The sequence below is a fragment of the Nerophis ophidion genome, linkage group LG18 (genome assembly GCF_033978795.1).
Source record: "Nerophis ophidion isolate RoL-2023_Sa linkage group LG18, RoL_Noph_v1.0, whole genome shotgun sequence".
Lineage (NCBI taxonomy): Eukaryota > Metazoa > Chordata > Actinopteri > Syngnathiformes > Syngnathidae > Nerophis > Nerophis ophidion.
This window is the reverse complement of record NC_084628.1, coordinates 43,024,292-43,046,070: the sequence shown is the minus strand read 5'-3', so window position 1 is coordinate 43,046,070 and position 21,779 is coordinate 43,024,292. Positions and strand designations below refer to the sequence as shown.

Sequence of the window (21,779 nt, the reverse complement as noted above, 5' to 3'; positions counted from 1 at the left end):
TATTGTAGTGGAGTTCTGTACAAAAAGTGCACTTTGAGTTAGTGTCGTTTTGATATGTCATCTTAGTGACATCATGCACAAAAGTGCACTTTATTTGTTTTGAACTATTGTAATGGCGTTCTGTACAAAAAGTGCACTTTAATTTAGTGTTGTGTTGATATGTCATCTTAGTGACATGCACAAAAGTGCACTTTATTTGTTTTAAACTATTTTAGTGACGTTCTGTACGAAAAGTGCACTTTAATTTAGTGTCGTTTTGATATGTCATCTTAGTGACATCATGCAAAAAAGTGCACTTTATTTGTTTTAAACTATTGTAGTGGCGTTCTGTACGAAAAGTGCACTTTAATTTAGTGTCGTTTTGATATGTCATCTTAGTGACATCATGCACAAAAGTGCACTTTATTTGTTTTAAACTATTGTAGTGGCGTTCTGTACAAAAAGTGCACTTTGAATTAGTGTCGTTTTGATATGTTATCTTAGTGACATCATGCACAAAAGTGCACTTTATTTGTTTTAAACTATTGTAGTGGCGTTCTGTACAAAAAGTGCACTTTGAATTTGTGTCGTTTTGATATGTCATCTTAGTGACATCATGCACAAAAGTGCACTTTATTTGTTTTAAACTATTGTAGTGGCGTTCTGTACAAAAAGTGCACTTTAATTGAGTGTTGTTTTGATATGTCGTCTTAGTGACATCATGCACAAAAGTGCACTTTATTTGTTTTAAACTACTGTAGTGGCGTTCTGTAAAAAAAGTGCACTTTAATTGAGTGTTGTTTTGATATGTCATCTTTGTGACATCATGCACAAAAGTGCACTTTATTTGTTTTAAACTATTGTAATGGCGTTCTGTACAAAAAGTGCACTTTAATTTAGTGTCGTTTTGATATGTCATCTTAGTGACATGCACAAAAGTGCACTTTATTTGTTTTAAACTATTTTAGTGGCGTTCTGTACAAAAAGTGCACTTTAATTGAGTGTCGTTTTGATATGTCATCTTTGTGACATCATGCACAAAAGTGCACTTTATTTGTTTTATACTATTGTAGTGGAGTTCTGTACAAAAAGTGCACTTTGAGTTAGTGTCGTTTTGATATGTCATCTTAGTGACATCATGCACAAAAGTGCACTTTATTTGTTTTAAACTATTGTAATGGCGTTCTGTACAAAAAGTGCACTTTAATTTAGTGTTGTGTTGATATGTCATCTTAGTGACATGCACAAAAGTGCACTTTATTTGTTTTAAACTATTTTAGTGGCGTTCTGTACAAAAAGTGCACTTTAATTGAGTGTAGTTTTGATATGTCATCTTAGTGACGTCACGCACCAAAGTGCACTTTATTTGTTTTAAACTATTGTAGTGGCGTTCTGTACAAAAAGTGCACTTTAATTTAGTGAAATGTTGATATGTCGTTTTAGTGACATCACGCACCAAAGTGCACTTTATTTGTTTTAAACTATTGTAGTGGCGTTCTGTACAAAAAGTGCACTTTGAATTTGTGTCGTTTTGATGTCATCTTAGTGACATCATGCACAAAAGTGCACTTTATTTGTTTTAAACTATTGTTGTGGCGTTCTGTACAAAAAGTGCACTTTAATTTAGTGTTGTTTTGATATGTCATCTTAGTGACATCACACACAAAAGTGCACTTTATTTGTTTTAAACTATTGTAGTGGCGTTCTGTACAAAAAGTGCACTTTGAATTTGTGTCGTTTCGATGTCATCTTAGTGACATCATGCACAAAAGTGCACTTTATTTGTTTTAAACTATTGTAGTGGTGTTCTGTACAAAAACTGCGCTTTAATTTAGTGTTGTTTTGATATGTCATCTTAGTGACATCATGCACAAAAGTGCATTTTATTTGTTTTAAACTATTGTAGCGGCGTTCTGTACAAAAAGTGCACTTTAATTTAGTGTTGTTTTGATATGTCATCTTAGTGACATCACGCACAAAAGTGCACTTTATTTGTTTTAAACTATTTTAGTGGCGTTCTGTACAAAAGTGCACTTTAATTTAGTGTTGTTTTGATATTTCATCTTAGTGACATCATGCACAAAAGTGCACTTTATTTGTTTTAAACTATTGTAGCGGCGTTCTGTACAAAAAGTGCACTTTAATTGAGTGTTGTTTTGATATGTCATCTTAGTGACATCATGCACAAAAGTGCACTTTATTTGTTTTAAACTATTGTAGTGGCGTTCTGTACAAAAAGTGCACTTTAATTTAGTGTTGTGTTGATATGTCATCTTAGTGACATCATGCACAAAAGTGCACTTTATTTGTTTTAAACTATTGTAATGGCGTTCTGTACAAAAAGTGCACTTTAATTTAGTGTCGTTTTGATATGTCATCTTAGTGACATGCACAAAAGTGCACTTTATTTGTTTTAAACTATTGTAGTGGCGTTCTGTACAAAAAGTGCACTTTAATTGAGTGTAGTTTTGATATGTCATCTTAGTGACATCACGCACCAAAGTGCACTTTATTTGTTTTAAACTATTGTAGTGGCGTTCCGTACAAAAAGTGCACTTTAATTTAGTGAAATGTTGATATGTCGTTTTAGTGACATCATGCACAAAAGTGCACTCATAGCTTGTTTTAAAATGTCTCTGACAATCTTGCACTTTCTGTTTTGGAAATGATAATTGTTTTAATGCAGTTTTTCCCTCTCTGCATGAAAGTTTAAAAGTAGCATATATGAATGCAGTATGAAGAAGAATGTTTGAATGTAGACACATAGAATCATCATACTGCTGTCATTATATGCATCAAGTCTTCATTCAAGGCTAAGGCAACATATCCACATATATATGCTGTATCGTCACATGGTCAAAAAATATCCAGATATCAATAAAAGGCCGTATCGTCCAGCCCTAATGTGAACCCTGCTGAGGACACCTGAGTCTTCCCACTAAACCAATCAACACCAGGACACGCACTCTCCTCACCTCAGTCCTAATGCCTCAAGATGCTTCGCCACAAGTTTTAGTTCAATACTCTCGTGCAATTTTACCCTTTTTTGCATTTTTCTGATAACAGCCAAGTGGTGTGCTAGTTTCAATCTGCAGAGACTTTGTGCCCGTGGGTACAAGAGTGTTTACCAGTGCACGGTGTGAGTGATAATAACATCCCGTGTCAGCTTTCAGAAGATTAGCCTCGACGGGAGAAATCCTCTCATATCCCTGCCTGCACCTTCTCATCTAGTCCAGGGGTCTGCAACCTGCGGCTCCAGATCCGCATGTGGCTCTTTAGCACCATCCTTGTGGCTCCCTGGAGCTATTTGGGGCGGCATAGCTCGGTTGGTAGAGCGGCCGTGGCAGCAACTTGAGGGTTGCAGGTTCAATCCCCGCTTCTGCCATCCTAGTTACTGCCGTTGTGTCCTTGGGCAAGACACTTTACCCACCTGCTCCCAGTGCCACCCACACTGCTTTAAATGTAACTTAGATATTGGGTTTCAGTATGTAAAAGCGCTTTGAGTCATTAGAGAAAAGCGCTATATAAATATAATTCACTTCACTTCACTTATTTAAAAAATATATGAAAATAGAAAAAGATGGGCGGGGGTGTTTTATTAGTGTTTGTGTAGGAGGACAACATCTCACAAACCTCCTTAATTATTATAAATCCCAGAGTTTATATCAAACATGATTCTCTGATGAGAGTATTTGGCCAGCACCGTTTTGTCCTACTAATTTTGGCGGTCCTTGAACTCACCGTATTTTGTTAATGTCATGTTTGTTAATCATGTTTTTGTTTGGCCACGTGCTGTTTGTTTTTTTGGACACTCGGTTCCTGTTTTTGCACTTCTTTGTTTGTTTTGTTTCCATGACTACTAGGGGTGTAACGGTACACAAAAATTTTGGTTCGGTACGTACCTCGGTTCAGAGGTCACAGTTCGGTTCATTTTCGGTACAGTAAGAAAACAACAAAATGTAAATGTTTTTGGTTATTTATTTACCAAATTTGTAAACAATGGCTTTACATACATAAACACACACAGGGTCCATTGCCAGGGTTAATACATATATAACATATAAAATAAAAAATAAATAAGTTAAGGCTCAGAATGGTTTCTTAACAAAACTTTTCTACATATAAAGTGCTTTTTTTGATTGATTGATTGATTGAGACTTTTATTAGTAGATTGCACAGTACAGTACATATTCTGTACAATTGACCACTAAATGCTAACACCCCAATAAGTTTTTCAACTTGTTTAAGTCGGGGTCCCAGTCATCAACACCGCCCGCCGTTTTTGTGGACATGTTCCATAAATATTGATGTTAAATATTTCTTTTTTTGTGAAGAAATGTTTAGAAGTAAGTTGATGGATCTCTATTACAATCCCCAAAGAGGGCACTTTAAGTTGATGATTACTTCTATGTGGAGAAATCTTTATTAGGGCCCGCATGGCCCATTGTAAAATAATACTGCATTACACACATGTTGGCCCTGCGATGAGGTGGCGACTTGTCCAGGGTGTACCCTGCCTTCTGCCCGATTGTAGCTGAGATAGGCACCAGCGCCCCCCGCCACCCCAATGGGAATAAGCGGTAAAAAATGGATGGATGGATGGTTCCATAAATCCGTTTTTTTATTTTTTTCAAAAATATTCGAATTAGCTAGTTTTTCTTTTCATTTTTTTCGGTTGAATTTCAGATTTTAAAAAGTCGAAATTATAGATAAACTATGTTTCAAAATAAAATTTTCTTTTTTTTCCTGTTTTCTCCTCTTTTAAACCGTTCGATTAAGTGGTTTTTTTCATCATTTATTCTCTAAAAAAAACTTTCTGTAAAAGGGAAAAAATGTACAACGTAATGACAGACAGAAATACCCATTTTTTATATATATATAGATTTATTTATTAAAGGTAAATTGAGCAAATTGGCTATTTCTGGCAATTTATTTAAGTGTGTATCAAACTGGTAGCCCTTGGCATTAATCAGTACCCAAGAAGTAGCTCTTGCTTTCAAAAAGGTTGCTGACCCCTGGCTTACGTCCTGCTTTATTTTCCTTCCACAGATCTGTATCGGACTTAAAAATCACCAAAGAAGGATACATTGTCTCCAGGCTGGATTGGTAAAGTGATCCCTGCGCCTCACAGTGATGTATTTGGACCCTGGAGGCTGGCACACGGACAACAGAACATTCTCGCATCCGTCCTGACATGGGATGCCAGCCCCTTGCCCGCCTGGCCTCCGTATCGCCCTGAGCTCCCCGGGGGTGCCATGAACAACTACAGAGACAGAGGGGTCACCTGCACTTCCTCAGACCTCCTGGACAGGGGAGGTGACGGAGCGTTGTTTCGCCACACCCCCAATGGCCACCTGGTCCCCGCCGATGCCAGCACGCCGCCCTCGCGCATCTCGGTGCCCAAAATGGGCGTCCGTGCTCGGATCGCCGAGTGGCCCCCCCGCCGGGCCCACTCCAGAGAGTCGCTGCTGGAAAACGGACAGATGAGCAGCAATCACAACGGCGACGCCCGCGCCACGTCCGTCTCGTCATCGGACGTCAGGTTGGTGCGTGGCGGCCTGGCCAGGTTGCCGCGGCGATGGTCCAAAGATGTGGAGTTTAGAGGCGGTGGCTTTGCCGCTGAGAGAAGTTCGCCCCTCGGCTTACGTGTCTTCCCGCCGCTGAGGCAGCGCTCCAACAGCGAGGTGACCCTGAGTGAACAGGATGAGAACGAGGTGAGGTCTTCCTATGTGTCATAGATCAAAGCATGCGTTTTTTTTTAGGCTTTCTAGCTTTAAACTTCAAAATCGGCAGAAATGAAAGTAGCGCTAACTGCTGGAGTTATCCTGCTGGCTCAATGAGACTGCAGCTTTCCCCTAGGGCTGGCCGATGTGAAGGAAAAAGTATATGGAATACAATATAGAAAGTACTTTTTGTATCCCTGGGGGAAATTCAGCACTACAGTTTGCTCACAATAAACACTTATGTATTTTATACATGTGAATAACATAAATACAGTCTATTATACAGCATTATTCACATGTGAATAACAAATACAGTCTATTATACAGCATTATTCACATGTGAATAATATAGTCTTTTATACAACTTTATTCACATGTGAATAACATAAATACAGTCTATTATACAGCATTATTCACATGTGAATAACATAAATACAGTCTATTATACAGCATTATTCACATGTGAATAACAAATACAGTCTATTATACAGCATTATTCACATGTGAATAATATAGTCTTTTATACAACTTTATTCACATGTGAATAACATAAATACAGTCTATTATACAGCATTATTCACATGTGAATAACAAATACAGTCTATTATACAGCATTATTCACATGTGAATAATATAGTCTTTTATACAACTTTATTCACATGTGAATAACATAAATACAGTCTATTATACAGCATTATTCACATGTGAATAACATAAATACAGTCTATTATACAGCATTATTCACATGTGAATAATATAAATACAGTCTATTATACAGCATTATTCACATGTGAATAATATAAATACAGTCTATTATACAGCATTATTCACATGTGAATAATATAAATACAGTCTATTATACAGCATTATTCACATGTGAATATTCATAAATATAGTCTATTACATCATTATTCACATGTGAATAATATAGTCTTTTATACAACTTTATTCACATGTGAATAACATAAAAACAGTGTATTATACAGCGTTATTCACATGTGAATAATATAAATACAGTCTACTATACAGCATTACTCACAAGTGAATAATATAAATACAGTCTATTATACAGCATTATTCACATGTGAATAATATAAATAATCTACAATACAGTAATATTTACATGTGAATAATATAAATACAGTTTCTTATACAGCATTATTCACATGTGAATAATATAAATAATATACAGGATTATTCACATGTGAATAACATAATTACAGTCTATTATACAGCATTATTCACATGTGAATAATATAAATAGTCTATTATACAGCATTATTCACGTGTGAATAACATAAATACAGTCCATTATACAGCATTATTCACATGTGAATAATATAAATACAGTCTATTATATAGCATTATTCACATGTGAATAATATAAATACAGTCTATTATACAGCATTATTCACATGTGAATAACAGAAATACAGTCTATTATACAGCATTATTCACATGTGAATAACAGAAATACAGTCTATTATACAGCATTATTCACATGTGAATAACAGAAATACAGTCTATTATACAGCATTATTCACATGTGAATAATGTAAATAGTCTATTATACAGCATTATTCACATGTGAATAACAGAAATACAGTCTATTATACAGTATTATTCACATGTGAATAACAGAAATACAGTCTATTATACAGCATTATTCACATGTGAATAACAGAAATACAGTCTATTATACAGCATTATTCACATGTGAATAACAAATACAGTCTCTTATACAGCATTATTCACATGTGAATAATATAAATACATTTACAGTACATGTACAGTCAAAAGGAACATCTCTCGATATATTTTTACTTAAACTCGCTATTCGATATATATCTCGATATATTTTCCGGTGAAAGTATACATATGAAGATATTAATTTTTTAGCGAGATTCAGTTTAATTGAAGTGAATGACAAGTGTACTGTAAACACTTTTATTAAGCCAGTTAGTCCAGATGGGTATTAACAGCACTGAAAATAAACACTTTAAGTAGCACAGAATTACATAACATAAAGAAAATAGATAACTATTCTTTCTACGTAAAATAAATAAAGTGCAAATAATACAAAATGTATCAAACTAAGATAAAAAATACATCTACAGGCAGGCACTTTTTAATTCCCAGTCAACAATGTACCGTATTATTCAGATTATAAATCACAGTATTTTTCATAGTTTGGTCAGGGGTGAAATTTATACCCTGGAGCAACGTATGTGTGAAATTATTAACACATTACCGTAAAATATCTAAAAATATTTTTTATCTCATTCACGTAAGAGACTGGGCATATATCAGCAGTCGTCACACACACACACACACACACGCACGCACGCACGCACACACACACACACACACACACACACACACGTCAACAAATAAATATTTGCCGGGGGTGTGTCATGGCATGAGTGCATTGTGAAAAAAAAATGCTACCTGCTACTACTTCCGTACCTCTGAAAATGGATCATTTCAGCATTGGCAGTCACTTATAAAAACTGAGAAAGGCTGAACAAAAATGGCAGCGAAAAGGAACTCACTTACTGCAGATTTCAAGCTGGACGTAGTGAAATATGCGGCAGAAAACGGCAATCGAACAGCAGAAAGAAAGTTTGGAGGAAGCCAGAAACTTATAAGCAACTGGCGAAAAGCGGAGGCTATTCTTACTGAAATGAAGAAAACTACAAAAGCTAATCGTGGACTAAAAGCTCGGTGGCCGCAGCTCGAGGAACGAATTCACAAATGAACAACGTGCTGCCGGGAGAGGCTTGTCAACCGTACAGTTACGTCTCCACGCCCAGGTAGTTGCCATGGAAATGAACATAAATGACTTTGCGTCATATAACGTAAACTTATTCAGCCTGTTGTTCACTATTCTTTATTGATTTTAAATTGCCTTTCAAATGTCAATTCTTGGTGTTGGATTTTATCAAATAAATTACCCCCAAAATGTGTCCAAATGCCACCAAGTTGACGCATTGCGGGTTTCCTGCACCTGGTCTACATCGCTAAAAGAAACATCTAAAGAAGAAAATCCTTTGCCATCTTCCACTAGCTTTTTTAACACATAAATCACCCTCTTCTTCGACTCTTTGATTGATTGATTGAAACTTTTGATAGTAGATTGCACAGTTCAGTACATATTCCATACAATTGACCACTAAATGGTAACACCCCAATAAGTTTTTCAACTTTTTGATGTCGGGGTCCACGTTAATCAATTCATGGTCTCTCGTCGTCTTGTGATTTCCCTTCCTGGTTCCATGACCCGCCCTATCTTGCCTCTGATTGGCCTGTCTCTAATGTTTTGCCCTAATCTCAACTAGGGATGCACCGATTAATCGGTAACCGAATATATTCGGCCGAATATGGCAAAAAAGGCTACATTCGGCCTTCGGTGGAATGAGTTAAAAACAAGGCCGAATAGTGGCGTGTGACGCAATTTTTTGACGCGGTGACGTTGGGATATGTTGTGTACCTGTATAAGTGTATGAGGTTACAAGCACACACTTATTGAGATTTAGTGGGGCCTCTGTTTACATTATTAGCCTGTTGTGTAGGCTACCTGTATAAGTGTATGAGGTTACAAGCACACACTTATTGAGATTTACTTGAGCCTTCTGTTTACATTATTAGCATATCTACTGTGGCTAAGCAGACTTTTGCCAAAAGAACAATAATTCATTTGTTGTGGGTTTATCCACTTTAATGCACTTTATTTTTTTTTTGGAATGCATGTTTTGTTTGAAGGCCTAATATAAATGAAAAATTGTGCTTTTTTTGAAAGGCAAAGACTACTGGAATATTAAAAAAAATGTCATCCATCCATTTTCTACCGCTTATTCCCTTTCGGGGTCGCTGGCGCCTATCTCAGCTACAGTCGGGCGGAAGGCGGGGTACACCCTGGACAAGTCGCCACCTCATTGCAGGGCCAACACAGATAGACAGACAACATTCACACTCACATTCACACACTAGGGCCAATTTAGTAGTGTGTGAATGTGAGTGTGAATGTTGTCTGTCTATCTGTGTTGGCCCTGCGATGAGGTGGCGACTTGTCCAGGGTGTACCCCGCCTTCCGCCCGGTTGTAGCTGAGATAGGCGCCAGCGCCCCCCGCGACCCCGAAAGGGAATAAGCGGTAGAAAATGGATGGATGGATGGATGATATTCAATAAAAAATTACTTTATTTGAAAAACATGTCTAAATATTTATTCTAGGCTATTTATGCAATATTTAAAAAATTGTGAAAAACTGCATTCATTATTCGGTATTCGGCCTTCAGCCAAGCGTTTAAATTTTATTCGGCTTCGGCTTTGGCCACAAATTTTCATTTCGGTGCATCCTAATCTCAACCAATGGTGACTCATCATAGTAAACAACCAACCAATCATGGATGTTCTTATACTTGCAAGCATGTCTTGGAAGGAGGAAGGGGAGGGATTTAGTAGCGAGAACAAGGAACACAACAAATAAGCAATGTTTGGTCCTTTTAATGTGAAATTATATTGATATTCAATATTTTCATATTCATATCTTGTTTGAAAATATATGGATGGATCTTACAAAGTGGATATATAACCCAGCCCTACTTTCACGCTTATCCTCTGACGGCTTTGTAAACTTCATTTGTTTATTCCGGTTGAGTTTTCTTTTCATCCCGGCTAAAAGCGTCATGCACCTGTCTGCAGGTGGAGGTCCGTGGCGGAGGAGCGATGGGGACCTTGTTCAGAGAGTACGGCAGCACCTCCTCCATCGACATCCAGGGCATCCCTGACCAAAGCTTTTTCGACATCCTCACCCAGTTCCACCAGGAGAGGCCGGACCAGCGCAGCTGCGCCCCCACGCGCCTCAAAGACCTGCTGTATGCCGCGGACCCCGCCCCGACCACGACCCTCTCCGGCGCTCCCTCGCCCGGGGACGAGCACAGGAAGGACGGAGGCGAGCGAGTCAGGAAGAAAAGTGGCGGGACCGAGTCTTCACTGGGGACATCCTCGTTATTCCGGAAACTCCGCAGCGCCGGTCGAGTGGAGCAGGACGGAGGGAGAGGGGAGATGACCGAGGACGGGGGACGGGGTTCATCAGAAGCAGCCTACAAAGCCTGGGTGTGCCCTAAGAGCTTCGTCCACTACGATGCACAGAGCATCCTCTTTGACCTTCATGAGGCTGCAGCCCAGCGAGGCTTCGTGACCCAGAGAAGGAACACAGCCACAGGGGCATCAGCTGCCTCGGTGTCCATGTCCGTATCCAGATCCTTAACTGAACCCGTGTACGCCAGCATCGAGGACTTAACTATGGGTCTGGACGCCAGCTCAACCATGTCCTCTCTGGCCGCGGACCCTGCGGAGCTTCCTCCCAGAGCTCACAGCTCAGGCCCGCTGCTGCTCAGCTGCCCCCACTTCCTCAACGAGACCGGGGGTCACGGCGAGCGCAACATCAGCTTCCTCAGTTCGTCAGCAGAGCGAGGCGAGGGAGGCGGCGATGGAGCCAGCGGTTGGCTGAGGAGAAGTAACGCCAGCATCTCTGTGCTGGAAGTGCCTATAGAAGAGCAGGTCACACGCCTGGACAGACTTAAGGAGTACAGCATAGAGCATGTTGACCTGGGGGCCAGGTACTACAGGAACTACTTCCATGGGAAAGGTAACACACACAAGTACTTCATGATCCAGTGTCAATGTACAAACCCCGTTTCCATAGAAGTTGGGAAATTGTGTTGCAAATAATAATTAACTTAGAATTTCGTGGCTGCAACACGTGCCAAAGTAGTTGGGAAAGGGCATGTTCACCACTGTGTTACATCACCTTTTCTTTTAACAACACTCAATAAACGTTTGGGAACTGAGGAAACTAATTGTTGAAGCTTTAAAAGTGGAATTCTTTCCCATTCTTATTTTATGTAGAGCTTCAGTCCTTCAACAGTCCGGGGTCTCCGCTGTCGTATTTTACGCTTCATAATGCGCCACATTTTCCATGGGAGACAGGTTTGGACTGCAGGCGGGCCAGGAAAGCACCCGCACTCTTTTTTTACGAAGCCACACTGTTGTAACACATGCTGAATGTGGCTTGGCATTGTCTTGCTGAAATAAGCAGGGGCGTCCATGAAAAAGACAGCGCTTAGATGGCAGCATATGTTGTTCCAAAACCTGTATGTACCATCCATCCATCCATCCATCATCTTCCGCTTATCCGAGGTCGGGTCGCGGGGGCAGCAGCCTAAGCAGGGAAGCCCAGACTTCCCTATCTCCAGCCACTTCGTCTAGCTCTTCCCGGGGGATCCCGAGGCGTTCCCAGGCCAGCCGGGAGACATAGTCTTTCCAACGTGTCCTGGGTCTTCCCCGTGGCCTCCTACCAGCTGGACGTGCCCTAAACACATCCCTAGGGAGGCGTTCGGGTGGCATCCTGACCAGATGCCCGAACCACCTCATCTGGCTCCTCTCGATGTGGAGGAGCAGCGGCTTTACGTTGAGCTCCTCCCGGATGGCAGAGCTTCTCACCCTATCTCTAAGGGAGAGCCCCGCCACCCGGCGGAGGAAACTCATTTCGGCCGCTTGTACCCGTGATCTTATCCTTTCGGTCATGACCCAAAGCTCATGACCATAGGTGAGGATGGGAACGTAGATCGACCGGTAAATTGAGAGCTTTGCCTTCCGGCTCAGCTCCTTCTTCACCACAACGGATCGATACAACGTCCGCATTACTGAAGACGCCGCACCGATCCGCCTGTCGATCTCACGATCCACTCTTCCCCCACTCGTGAACAAGACTCCTAGGTACTTGAACTCCTCCACTTGGGGCAGGGTCTCCTCCCCAACCCGGAGATGGCACTCCACCCTTTTCCGGGCGAGAACCATGGACTCGGACTTGGAGGTGCTGATTCTCATTCCGGTCGCTTCACACTCGGCTGCGAACCGATCCAGTGAGAGCTGAAGATCCCGGCCAGATGAAGCCATCAGGACTACATCATCTGCAAAAAGCAGAGACCTAATCCCGTGGCCACCAAACCGGAACCCCTCAACGCCTTGACTGCGCCTAGAAATTCTGTCCATAAAAGTTATGAACAGAATCGGTGACAAAGGACAGCCTTGGCGGAGTCCAACCCTCACTGGAAACGTGTCCGACTTACTGCCAGCAATGCGGACCAAGCTCTGACACTGATCATACAGGGAGCGGACTGCCACAATAAGACATTCCGATACCCCATACTCTCTGAGCACTCCCCACAGGACTTCCCGAGGGACACGGTCGAATGCCTTCTCCAAGTCCACAAAGCACATGTAGACTGGTTGGGCAAACTCCCATGCACCCTCAAGAACCCTGCCGAGAGTATAGAGCTGGTCCACAGTTCCACGACCAGGACGAAAACCACACTGTTCCTCCTGAATCCGAGGTTCGACTATCCGGCGAAGCCTCCTCTCCAGTACACCTGAATAAAGCTTACCGGGAAGGCTGAGGAGTGTGATCCCACGATAGTTGGAACACACCCTCCGGTCCCCCTTCTTAAAGAGAGGGACCACCACCCCGGTCTGCCAATCCAGAGGTACCGCCCCCGATGTCCACGCGATGCTGCAGAGTCTTGTCAACCAAGACAGCCCCACAGCATCCAGAGCCTTAAGGAACTCCGGGCGGATCTCATCCACCCCCGGGGCCTTGCCGCCGAGGAGCTTTTTAACTACCTCAGCGACCTCAGCCCCAGAAATAGGAGAGTCCACTACAGATTCCCCAGGCACCGCTTCCTCAAAGAAAGACGTGTTGGTGGGATTGAGGAGGTCTTCGAAGTATTCCCTCCACCGATCCACAACATCCGCAGTCGAAGTCAGCAGAACACCATCCGCACCATACACGGTGTTGATAGTGCACTGCTTCCCCTTCCTGAGGCGCCGTATGGTGGTCCAGAATCGCTTCGAAGCCGTCCGGAAGTCGTTTTCCATGGCTTCCCCGAACTCTTCCCATGTCCGAGTTTTTGCCTCCGCGACCGCTAAAGCTGCACACCGCTTGGCCCGTCGGTACCCGTCCACTGCCTCCGGAGTCCTATGAGCCAAAAGAACCCGATAGGACTCCTTCTTCAGCTTGACGGCATCCCTCACTGCTGGTGTCCACCAACGGGTTCTGGGATTACCGCCACGACAGGCACCAACAACCTTGCGGCCACAGCTCCAATCAGCCGCCTCGACAATAGAGGTTCGGAACATGGTCCACTCGGACTCAATGTCCCGCACCTCCCTCGTGACATGTTCAAAGTTCTCCCGGAGGTGTGAATTGAAACTCTCTCTGACAGGAGACTCTGCCAGACGTTCCCAGCAGACCCTCACAATGCGCTTGGGCCTGCCAGGTCTGTCCGGCATCCTCCCCCACCATCGCAGCCAACTCACCACCAGGTGGTGATCGGTAGAAAGCTCCGCCCCTCTCTTCACCCGAGTGTCCAAAACATGAGGCCGCAAATCCGATGACACAACTACAAAGTCGATCATGGAACTGCGGCCTAGGGTGTCCTGGTGCCAAGTGCACATATGGACACCCTTATGTTTGAACATGGTGTTTGTTATGGACAATCCGTGACGAGCACAAAAGTCCAATAACAAAACACCACTCGGGTTTAGATCCGGGCGACCATTCTTCCCAATCACGCCTCTCCAGGTTTCACTGTCGTTGCCAACATGAGCGTTGAAGTCTCCCAGTAGGACAAGGGAATCACCCGGAGGAGCACTTTCCAGTACTCCCTCGAGTGTACCCAAAAAGGGTGGGTACTCTGAACTGCTGTTTGGTGCGTAAGCACAAACAACAGTCAGGACCCGTCCCCCCACCCGAAGGCGAAGGGAAGCTACCCTCTCGTCCACTGGGTTGAACTCAAACGTACAGGCTTTGAGCCGGGGGGCAACCAGAATTGCCACCCCAGCCCGTCGCCTCTCACTGCCGGCAACGCCAGAGTGGAAGAGGGTCCAGTCCTTCTCGAGAGAACTGGTTCCAGAGCCCTTGCTGTGCGTCGAGGTGAGTCCGACTATATCCAGCCGGAACTTCTCTACCTCGCGCACTAGCTCAGGCTCCTTCCCCCCCAGTGAGGTGACGTTCCACGTCCCAAGAGCTAGCTTCTGTAGCCGAGGATCGGACCGCCAAGTGCCCTGCCTTCGGCTGCCGCCCAGCTCACAATGCACCCGACCTCTATGGCCCCTCCTATGAGTGGTGAGCCCATTGGAGGGATGACCCACGTTGCCTCTTCGGGCTGTGCCCGGCCGGGCCCCATGGGAACAGGCCCGACCACCAGGCGCTCGCCATCGTGCCCCAACTCCGGGCCTGGCTCCAGAGCGGGGCCCCGGTGACCCACGTCCGGGCGAGGGAAATCTGGGTTCATTTCGTTGTAATTCCATAGAAGTCTTTGAGCTGCTCTTTGTCTGATCACTCACCTAGGACCTGTTTGTCTTGGGAGACCCTACCAGGGGGCATGAAAACCCCCAGACAACATAGCTCCTAGGATCATTGGGACACGCAAACTCCTCTACCACGGTAAGGTAGCAGCTCAGAGAGGAGCTGTATGTACCTTTCAGCATTAATGGTGCCTTCACAGATGTGTAAGTTACCCATGCCTTGGGCACTAATGCACCCCCATACCATCACACATGCTGGCTTTTCAACTTTGCGTCAATAACAGTCTGGATGGGTCGCTTCCCCTTTGGTCCGGATGGCACCATGTCGAGTATTTCCGAAAACAATTTGAAATGTGGACTCGTCAGACCACAGAACACTTTTCCACTTTGCATCAGTCCATCTTCGATGATCTCGGGCCCAGAGAAGCCGGCAGCGTTTCTGGATGTTGTTGATAAATGGCTTTGGCTTTGCATAGTAGAGCTTTAACTTGCACTTACAGATTTAGCGACAAACTGTATTTAGTGACAGTGGTTTTCTGAAGTGTTCCTGAGCCCATGTGGTGATATCCTTTAGAGATTGATGTCGGTTTTTGCAGGGATACCGTATTTTCCGGACGACAAGGTGCACTTAAAATCCTCGTTTTTTTCTCAAAACTCAACAGTGCGCCTTATGTAAGAAATAAGCTTATTCAGTGGCCGAGTGGTTAGAGTGTCCGCGCTGAGATGGGTAGGTTGTGAGTTCTAACCCCGGCAGAGTCATACCAAAGACTATAAAAATGGGAGCCATTACCTCCCTGCTTGGCACTCCGCATCAAGTGTTGGAATTGGGGGTTAAATCACCCAAAAATTATTCCCGGGCGCGGCCACCGCTGCTGCTCACTGCTCCCCTCACCTCCCAGCAGGTTAACAAAGGGGTGGGTCGAATGCAGAGTACACATTTCACCACACCTCATGTGTGTGTGACAATCATTGGTACTTTAACAAGCTTAATTGAGCTTACCCACCTCGAAGCAATGTTATTTGGTACATGGTGTAATGATAACTTTGACCAGTAGATGGCAGTCAAACATAAGAGACAAGTGTAGGCTGCACCGTGATGGCAATATGTCTCAAGTAAACAACACCAACATTAAAAATGTTGCATTGAAAATATAGAACATTACAGCACGGTGAAACAGGGGTTAACGCATGTGCCTCACAATACGAAGGTCCTGAGTAGTCCTGGGTTCAATCCCGGGCTCGGAATCTTTCTGTTTGGAGTTTGCATGTCCTCCCCGTGACTGCGTGGGTTCCCTCAGGGTACTCCCACCTCTAAAGACATGCACCTGGGGATAGGCCCCTCCCACCTGCAAAGACATGCACTTGGGGATAGGCTCCTCCCACCTCCAAAGACATGCACCTGGGGATAGGCCCCTCCCACCTCCAAAGACATGCACCTGGGGATAGGCCCCTCCCACCTCCAAAGACATGCACCTGGGGATAGGCCCCTCCCACCTTCAAAGACATGCACCTGGGGATAGGCTCCTCCCACCTGCAAAGACATGCACCTGGGGATAGGCCCCTCCCACCTCCAAAGACATGCACCTGGGGATAGGCCACTCCCACCTCCAAAGACATGCACCTGACGATAGGCTCCTCCCACCTCCAAAGACATGCACCTGGGGATAGGCTCCTCCCACCTCCAAAGACATGCACCTGAGAATAGGCCCCTCCCACCTGGGGATAAGTTGATTGGCAACACTAAATGGTCCCTAGTGTGTGAATGTGAGTGTGAATGTTGTCCGTCTATCTGTGTTGGCCCTGCGTTGTGGTGGCCACTTGTCCAGGGTGTAGGCCGCCTTCCGCCCGAATGCAGCTGAGATAGGCCCCAGCACCCCCCGCGGTAGGAAATGGATGGATGGCCTTAAAAATCTATCATAATGTTTTTAGTACGACTTTGGTAAGCTATGAAGCCGCACCGCTTGAAGGATTGTCTTAGGAGTTTTATTATGATGTGTGTATTATAGGTAATGTAGTTCCTGAAATTGTTGTAGGTGTAGTATTATGGTGTGTGTATTTATGGTAAAATAGTTCCTAAAATGAGTGAGATGCTGCATATGGTTCAGTTCTGCCACTGACAATCCCACCAGTCCATCCTTTGACAGTCCATATCCAGCTGGGCCCCAAAGTGATCCAAACTGGCATCCATCCCAGGATTTTTATTTTTATTCACACATCTTTCCGCCACAGCGTTGTCGGCAAACTTAAAGCCGATAATACGCCACTCGACTTCCCAGCATAGCAATTACAACATTACATCTAGTTAGACTGTGTTCAAGAAGAGCGATTTCAGAGATGAATTGCATTCCTCGACACCCCATTGGACCTCGTGTGTGTGCATGAAATGTCCCCTCGGCAAACATCATCTGGCTGCGTCTTAATTAGTCACACACGCTGTTTGTGTGGTAAATGAGACAACCCTCACGGCCAAACAAGTAAAGGTTATCGCTCCAAAAATATGTCCCTCCTTTGGCGTCCTGCTGAAGGCATGTCCTGAACGCCCATTAAAAAGAGGACTCTTTTTTTTCCCATTTTATTTTTAAAAGGGTGGAATGCCATCTCCGGGTTGGAGAGGAGACCCTGTCCCAAGTAGAGGAGTTCAAGTACCTAGGAGTCTTGTTCACCAGTGAGGGAAGAGTGGATCGTGAGATCGACAGGCGGATCGGTGCGGCGTCTTCAGTAATGCGGACGTTGTACCGATCTGTTGTGGTGAAGAAGGAGCTGAGCCGGAAGGCAAAGCTCTCAATTTACCGGTCGATCTACGTTCCCATCCTCACCTATGGTCATGAGCTTTGGGTCATGACCGAAAGGATAAGATCACGGGTACAAGCGGCCCAAATGAGTTTGGGTCTCTCCCTTAGAGATAGGGTGAGAAGCTCTGCCATCCGGGAGGAACTCAAAGTAAAGCCGCTGCTCCTCCACATGGAGAGGAGCCAGATGAGGTGGTTCGGGCATCTGGTCAGGATGCCACCCGAACGCCTCCCTAGGGAGGTGTTTAGGCCACATCCAACCGGTAGGAGGCCACAGGGAAGACCCAGGACACGTTGGGAAGACTATGTCTCCCGGCTGGCCTGGGAACGCCTCGGGATCCCCCGGGAAGAGCTGGACGAAGTGGCTGGGGAGAGGGAAGTCTGGGCTTCACTGCTTAGGCTGTTGCCCCCGCGACCCGACCTCGGATAAGCGGAAGAAGATGGATCCATTTTCTACCGATTGTCCTGTTCGGGATTGTGGGGGTGCTGGTGCAGGGGTACACCGTGGACAAGTCGCCACCTCATCACAGGGCCAACACAGATAGACAGACAACATTCACACTTACATTCACACACTAGGGACCATTTAGTGTTGGCAATCAACTCTTTGGAGGTGGGAGGGGGCTATCCCCAGGTGCATGTGTTTGGAGGTGGGAGGAGCCTATCCCCAGGTGTATGTCTTTGGAGGTGGGAGGGGCCTATCCCCAGGTGCATGTCTTTGGAGGTGGGAGGGGCCTATCCCCAGGTGCATGTCTTTGCAGGTGGGAGGGGCCTATCCCCAGGTGCATGTGTTTGGAGGTGGGAGGAGCCTATCCCCAGGTGTATGTCTTTGGAGGTGGGAGGGGCCTATCCCCAGGTGCATGTCTTTGGAGGTGGGAGGGGCCTATCCCCAGGTGCATGTCTTTGCAGGTGGGAGGGGCCTATCCCCAGGTGCATGTTTTTGGAGGTGGGAGGGGCCTATCCCCAGGTGCATGTCTTTGGAGGTGGGAGGCGCCTATCCCCAGATGCATGTCTTTGGAGGTGGGAGGGGCCTATCCCCAGGTGCATGTCTTTGCAGGTGGGAGGAGCCTATCCCCAAGTGCATGTGTTTGGAGGTGGGAGGGGCCTATCCCCAGGTGTATGTCTTTGGAGGTGGGAGGGGCCTATCCCCAGGTGCATGTGTTTGGAGGTGGGAGGGGCCTATCCCCAGGTGTATGTCTTTGGAGGTGGGAGGGGCCTATCCCCAGGTGCATGTCTTTGCAGGTGGGAGGGGCCTATCCCCAGGTGCATGTCTTTGGAGGTGGGAGGGGCCTATCCCCAGGTGCATGTCTTTGGAGGTGGGAGGGGCCTATCCCCAGATGCATGTCTTTGGAGGTGGGATGCGCCTATCCCCAGATGCATGTCTTTGGAGGTGGGAGGGGCCTATCCCCAGGTGCATGTGTTTGGAGGTGGGAGGGGCCTATCCCCAGGTGTATGTCTTTGGAGGTGGGAGGGGCCTATCCCCAGGTGCATGTCTTTGGAGGTGGGAGGGGCCTATCCCCAGGTGCATGTCTTTGGAGGGGGGAGGGGCCTATCCCCAGGTGCATGTCTTTGGAGGTGGGAGGGGCCTATCCCCAGGTGCATGCCTTTAGAGGTGGGAGGGGCATATCCCCAGGTGCATGTCTTTAGAGGTGGGAGGGGCCTATCCCCAGGTGCATGCCTTTAGAGGTGGGAGGGGCCTATCCCCAGGTGCATGTCTTTAGAGGTGGAAGGGGCCTATCCCAAGGTGCATGCCTTTAGAGGTGGGAGGGGCCTATCCCCAGGTGCATGTCTTTAGAGGTGGGAGGGGCCTATCCCCAGGTGCATGCCTTTAGAGGTGGGAGGGGCCTATCCCCAGGTGCATGTCTTTAGAGGTGGGAGGGGCCAACCCCAGGTGCATGCCTTTAGAGGTGGGAGGGGCCTATCCCCAGGTGCATGTCTTTAGAGGTGGGAGGAAGCCGGAGTACCGGGGAGAACATGCAAACTCCACACAGAGAGATCCCGAGCCCGGGATTGAACCCAGGACCTTTGTATTGTGAGGCACATGCACTAACCCCCTGAACCACCGTGCTGCCCGTACAATCACTAATTCGAAAAAAATTCAAGTCAGGCTTATGGGGCGTGACATAATTGACCCAGTTTTCCCAGTATGAAGTACATTTCTCCGATTTATAATTAATAAATTCAATTATCTTCTCCATGTGATGTACGTCCATTGTGAGTTCCATCCATTGCTTTAAAGTTGGGCTATTTCCTAGTAATGCTCTTTTTACAGGCCGCCAGTAGGATATTCATTAAGTGTTTATTTTATCTTTCTTCCACCCGTCCTGAGGTACAAACCCTGTTTCCTTATCAGTTGGGAAATTGTGTTAGATGTAAATATAAACAGAATACAATGATTTGCAAATCCTTTTCAAGCCATATTCAGTTGAATATGCTACAAAGACAACATATTTGATGTTCAAACTGTTTTTTTTGTGTGCAAATAATCATTATTTTAAGAATTTGATGCCAGTAACACGTGACGAAGAATTTGGGAAAGGTGGCAATAAATACTGATAAAGTTGAGGAATGCTCATCAAACACTTATTTGGAACATCCCACAGGTGTGCAGGCTAATTGGGAACAGGTGGGTGCCATGATTGGCTATAAAAACAGCTTCCATGAAATGCTAAGTAATTCACAAACAAGGATGGGGCGAGGGTCACCAATTTGTAAGCAAATTGTCGAACAGTTTTAAAACATTTCTCAACGAGCTATTGCAAGAAATTTAGGGATTTTACCATCCACGGTCCGTAAAATTATCAAAAGGTTCAGAGAATCTGGAGAAATCACTGCACGTAAGTGGTGATATTACGGACCGTTGATCCCTCAGGCGGTACTGCATCAAAAACAGACATCAGTGTGTAAAGGATATCACCACATGGGCTCAGGAACACTTCAGAAAACCACTGTCAGTAACTACAGTTGGTCGCTACATCTGTAAGTGCAAGTTAAAACTCTACTATGCAAAGCAAAACCCTTTTTTTAACAACATCAAAGAACGCAGCTGGCTTCCCTGGGCCCGAGATCATCTAAGATGAAATGATGCAAAGTGGAAATGTGTTCTGTGGTCTGACGAGTCCACATTTCAAATTATATTTGGAAACTGTGGACGTGGTGTCCTCCGGAACAAAGAGGTTCCAGGCGCAAAGTTCAGAAGCCAGCATGTGTGATGGTATGGGGGTGCATTAGTACCCAAGGCATGGGTAACTTACACATTTCTGAAGGCACCATTAATGCTGAAAGGTACATACAGGTTTTGGAACAATATATGTTGTCATCCAAGTAACGTTATCATGGACACCCCTGCTTATTTCAGCAAGACAATGCCAAGCCACGTGTTACAACAGCGTGGCTTCGTAAAAAAAGAGTGCGGGTACTTTCCTGGCCCGCCTGCAGTCCAGACCTGTCTCCCATGGAAAATGTGTGGCGCATTATGAAGCGTAAAATAGGACAGCGGAGACCCCGGACTGTTGAAGGACTGAAGCTCTACATAAAACAAGAATGGGAAAGAATTCCACTTTCAAAGCTTCAACAATTAGTTTCCTCAGTTCCCAAACGTTTATTGAGTGTTGTTAAAAAAAAGGTGATGTAACACAGTGGTGAACATGCCCTTTCCCAACTACTTTGGCACGTGTTGCAGCCATGAAATTCTAAGTTAATTATTATTTGCAAAAAAATATATAAAGTTTATGAGTTTGAACATCAAATATGTTGTCTTTGTAGCATATTCAACTGAATATGGGTTGAAAATGATTTGCAAATCATTGTATTCTGTTTATATTTACATCTAACACAATTTCCCAACTCATATGGAAACGGGGTTTGTGCATGTCCTAAAAACAGGGTCTTACTTGCAAGAGGTATTTCACGTTTGAA

At 44.9% G+C, this 21,779-nt stretch overlaps 1 protein-coding gene across 5 annotated transcripts in view; it reads left to right on the top strand.

The window, feature by feature from the left end:
• sipa1l3 (signal-induced proliferation-associated 1 like 3) overlaps positions 1-21,779 on the top strand; it is a 213,458-nt gene that overhangs the window by 117,700 nt on the left and 73,979 nt on the right. For all 5 annotated transcript variants that reach the window (XM_061878158.1, XM_061878159.1, XM_061878161.1 and 2 more), the window contains 2 exons: positions 5,029-5,693; positions 10,405-11,353. In XM_061878158.1, coding sequence (XP_061734142.1) covers positions 5,235-5,693; positions 10,405-11,353 — 1,408 coding nt within the window. In that variant the 5' untranslated portion in view covers positions 5,029-5,234. The remainder of the gene's footprint in view (positions 1-5,028; positions 5,694-10,404; positions 11,354-21,779) is intronic.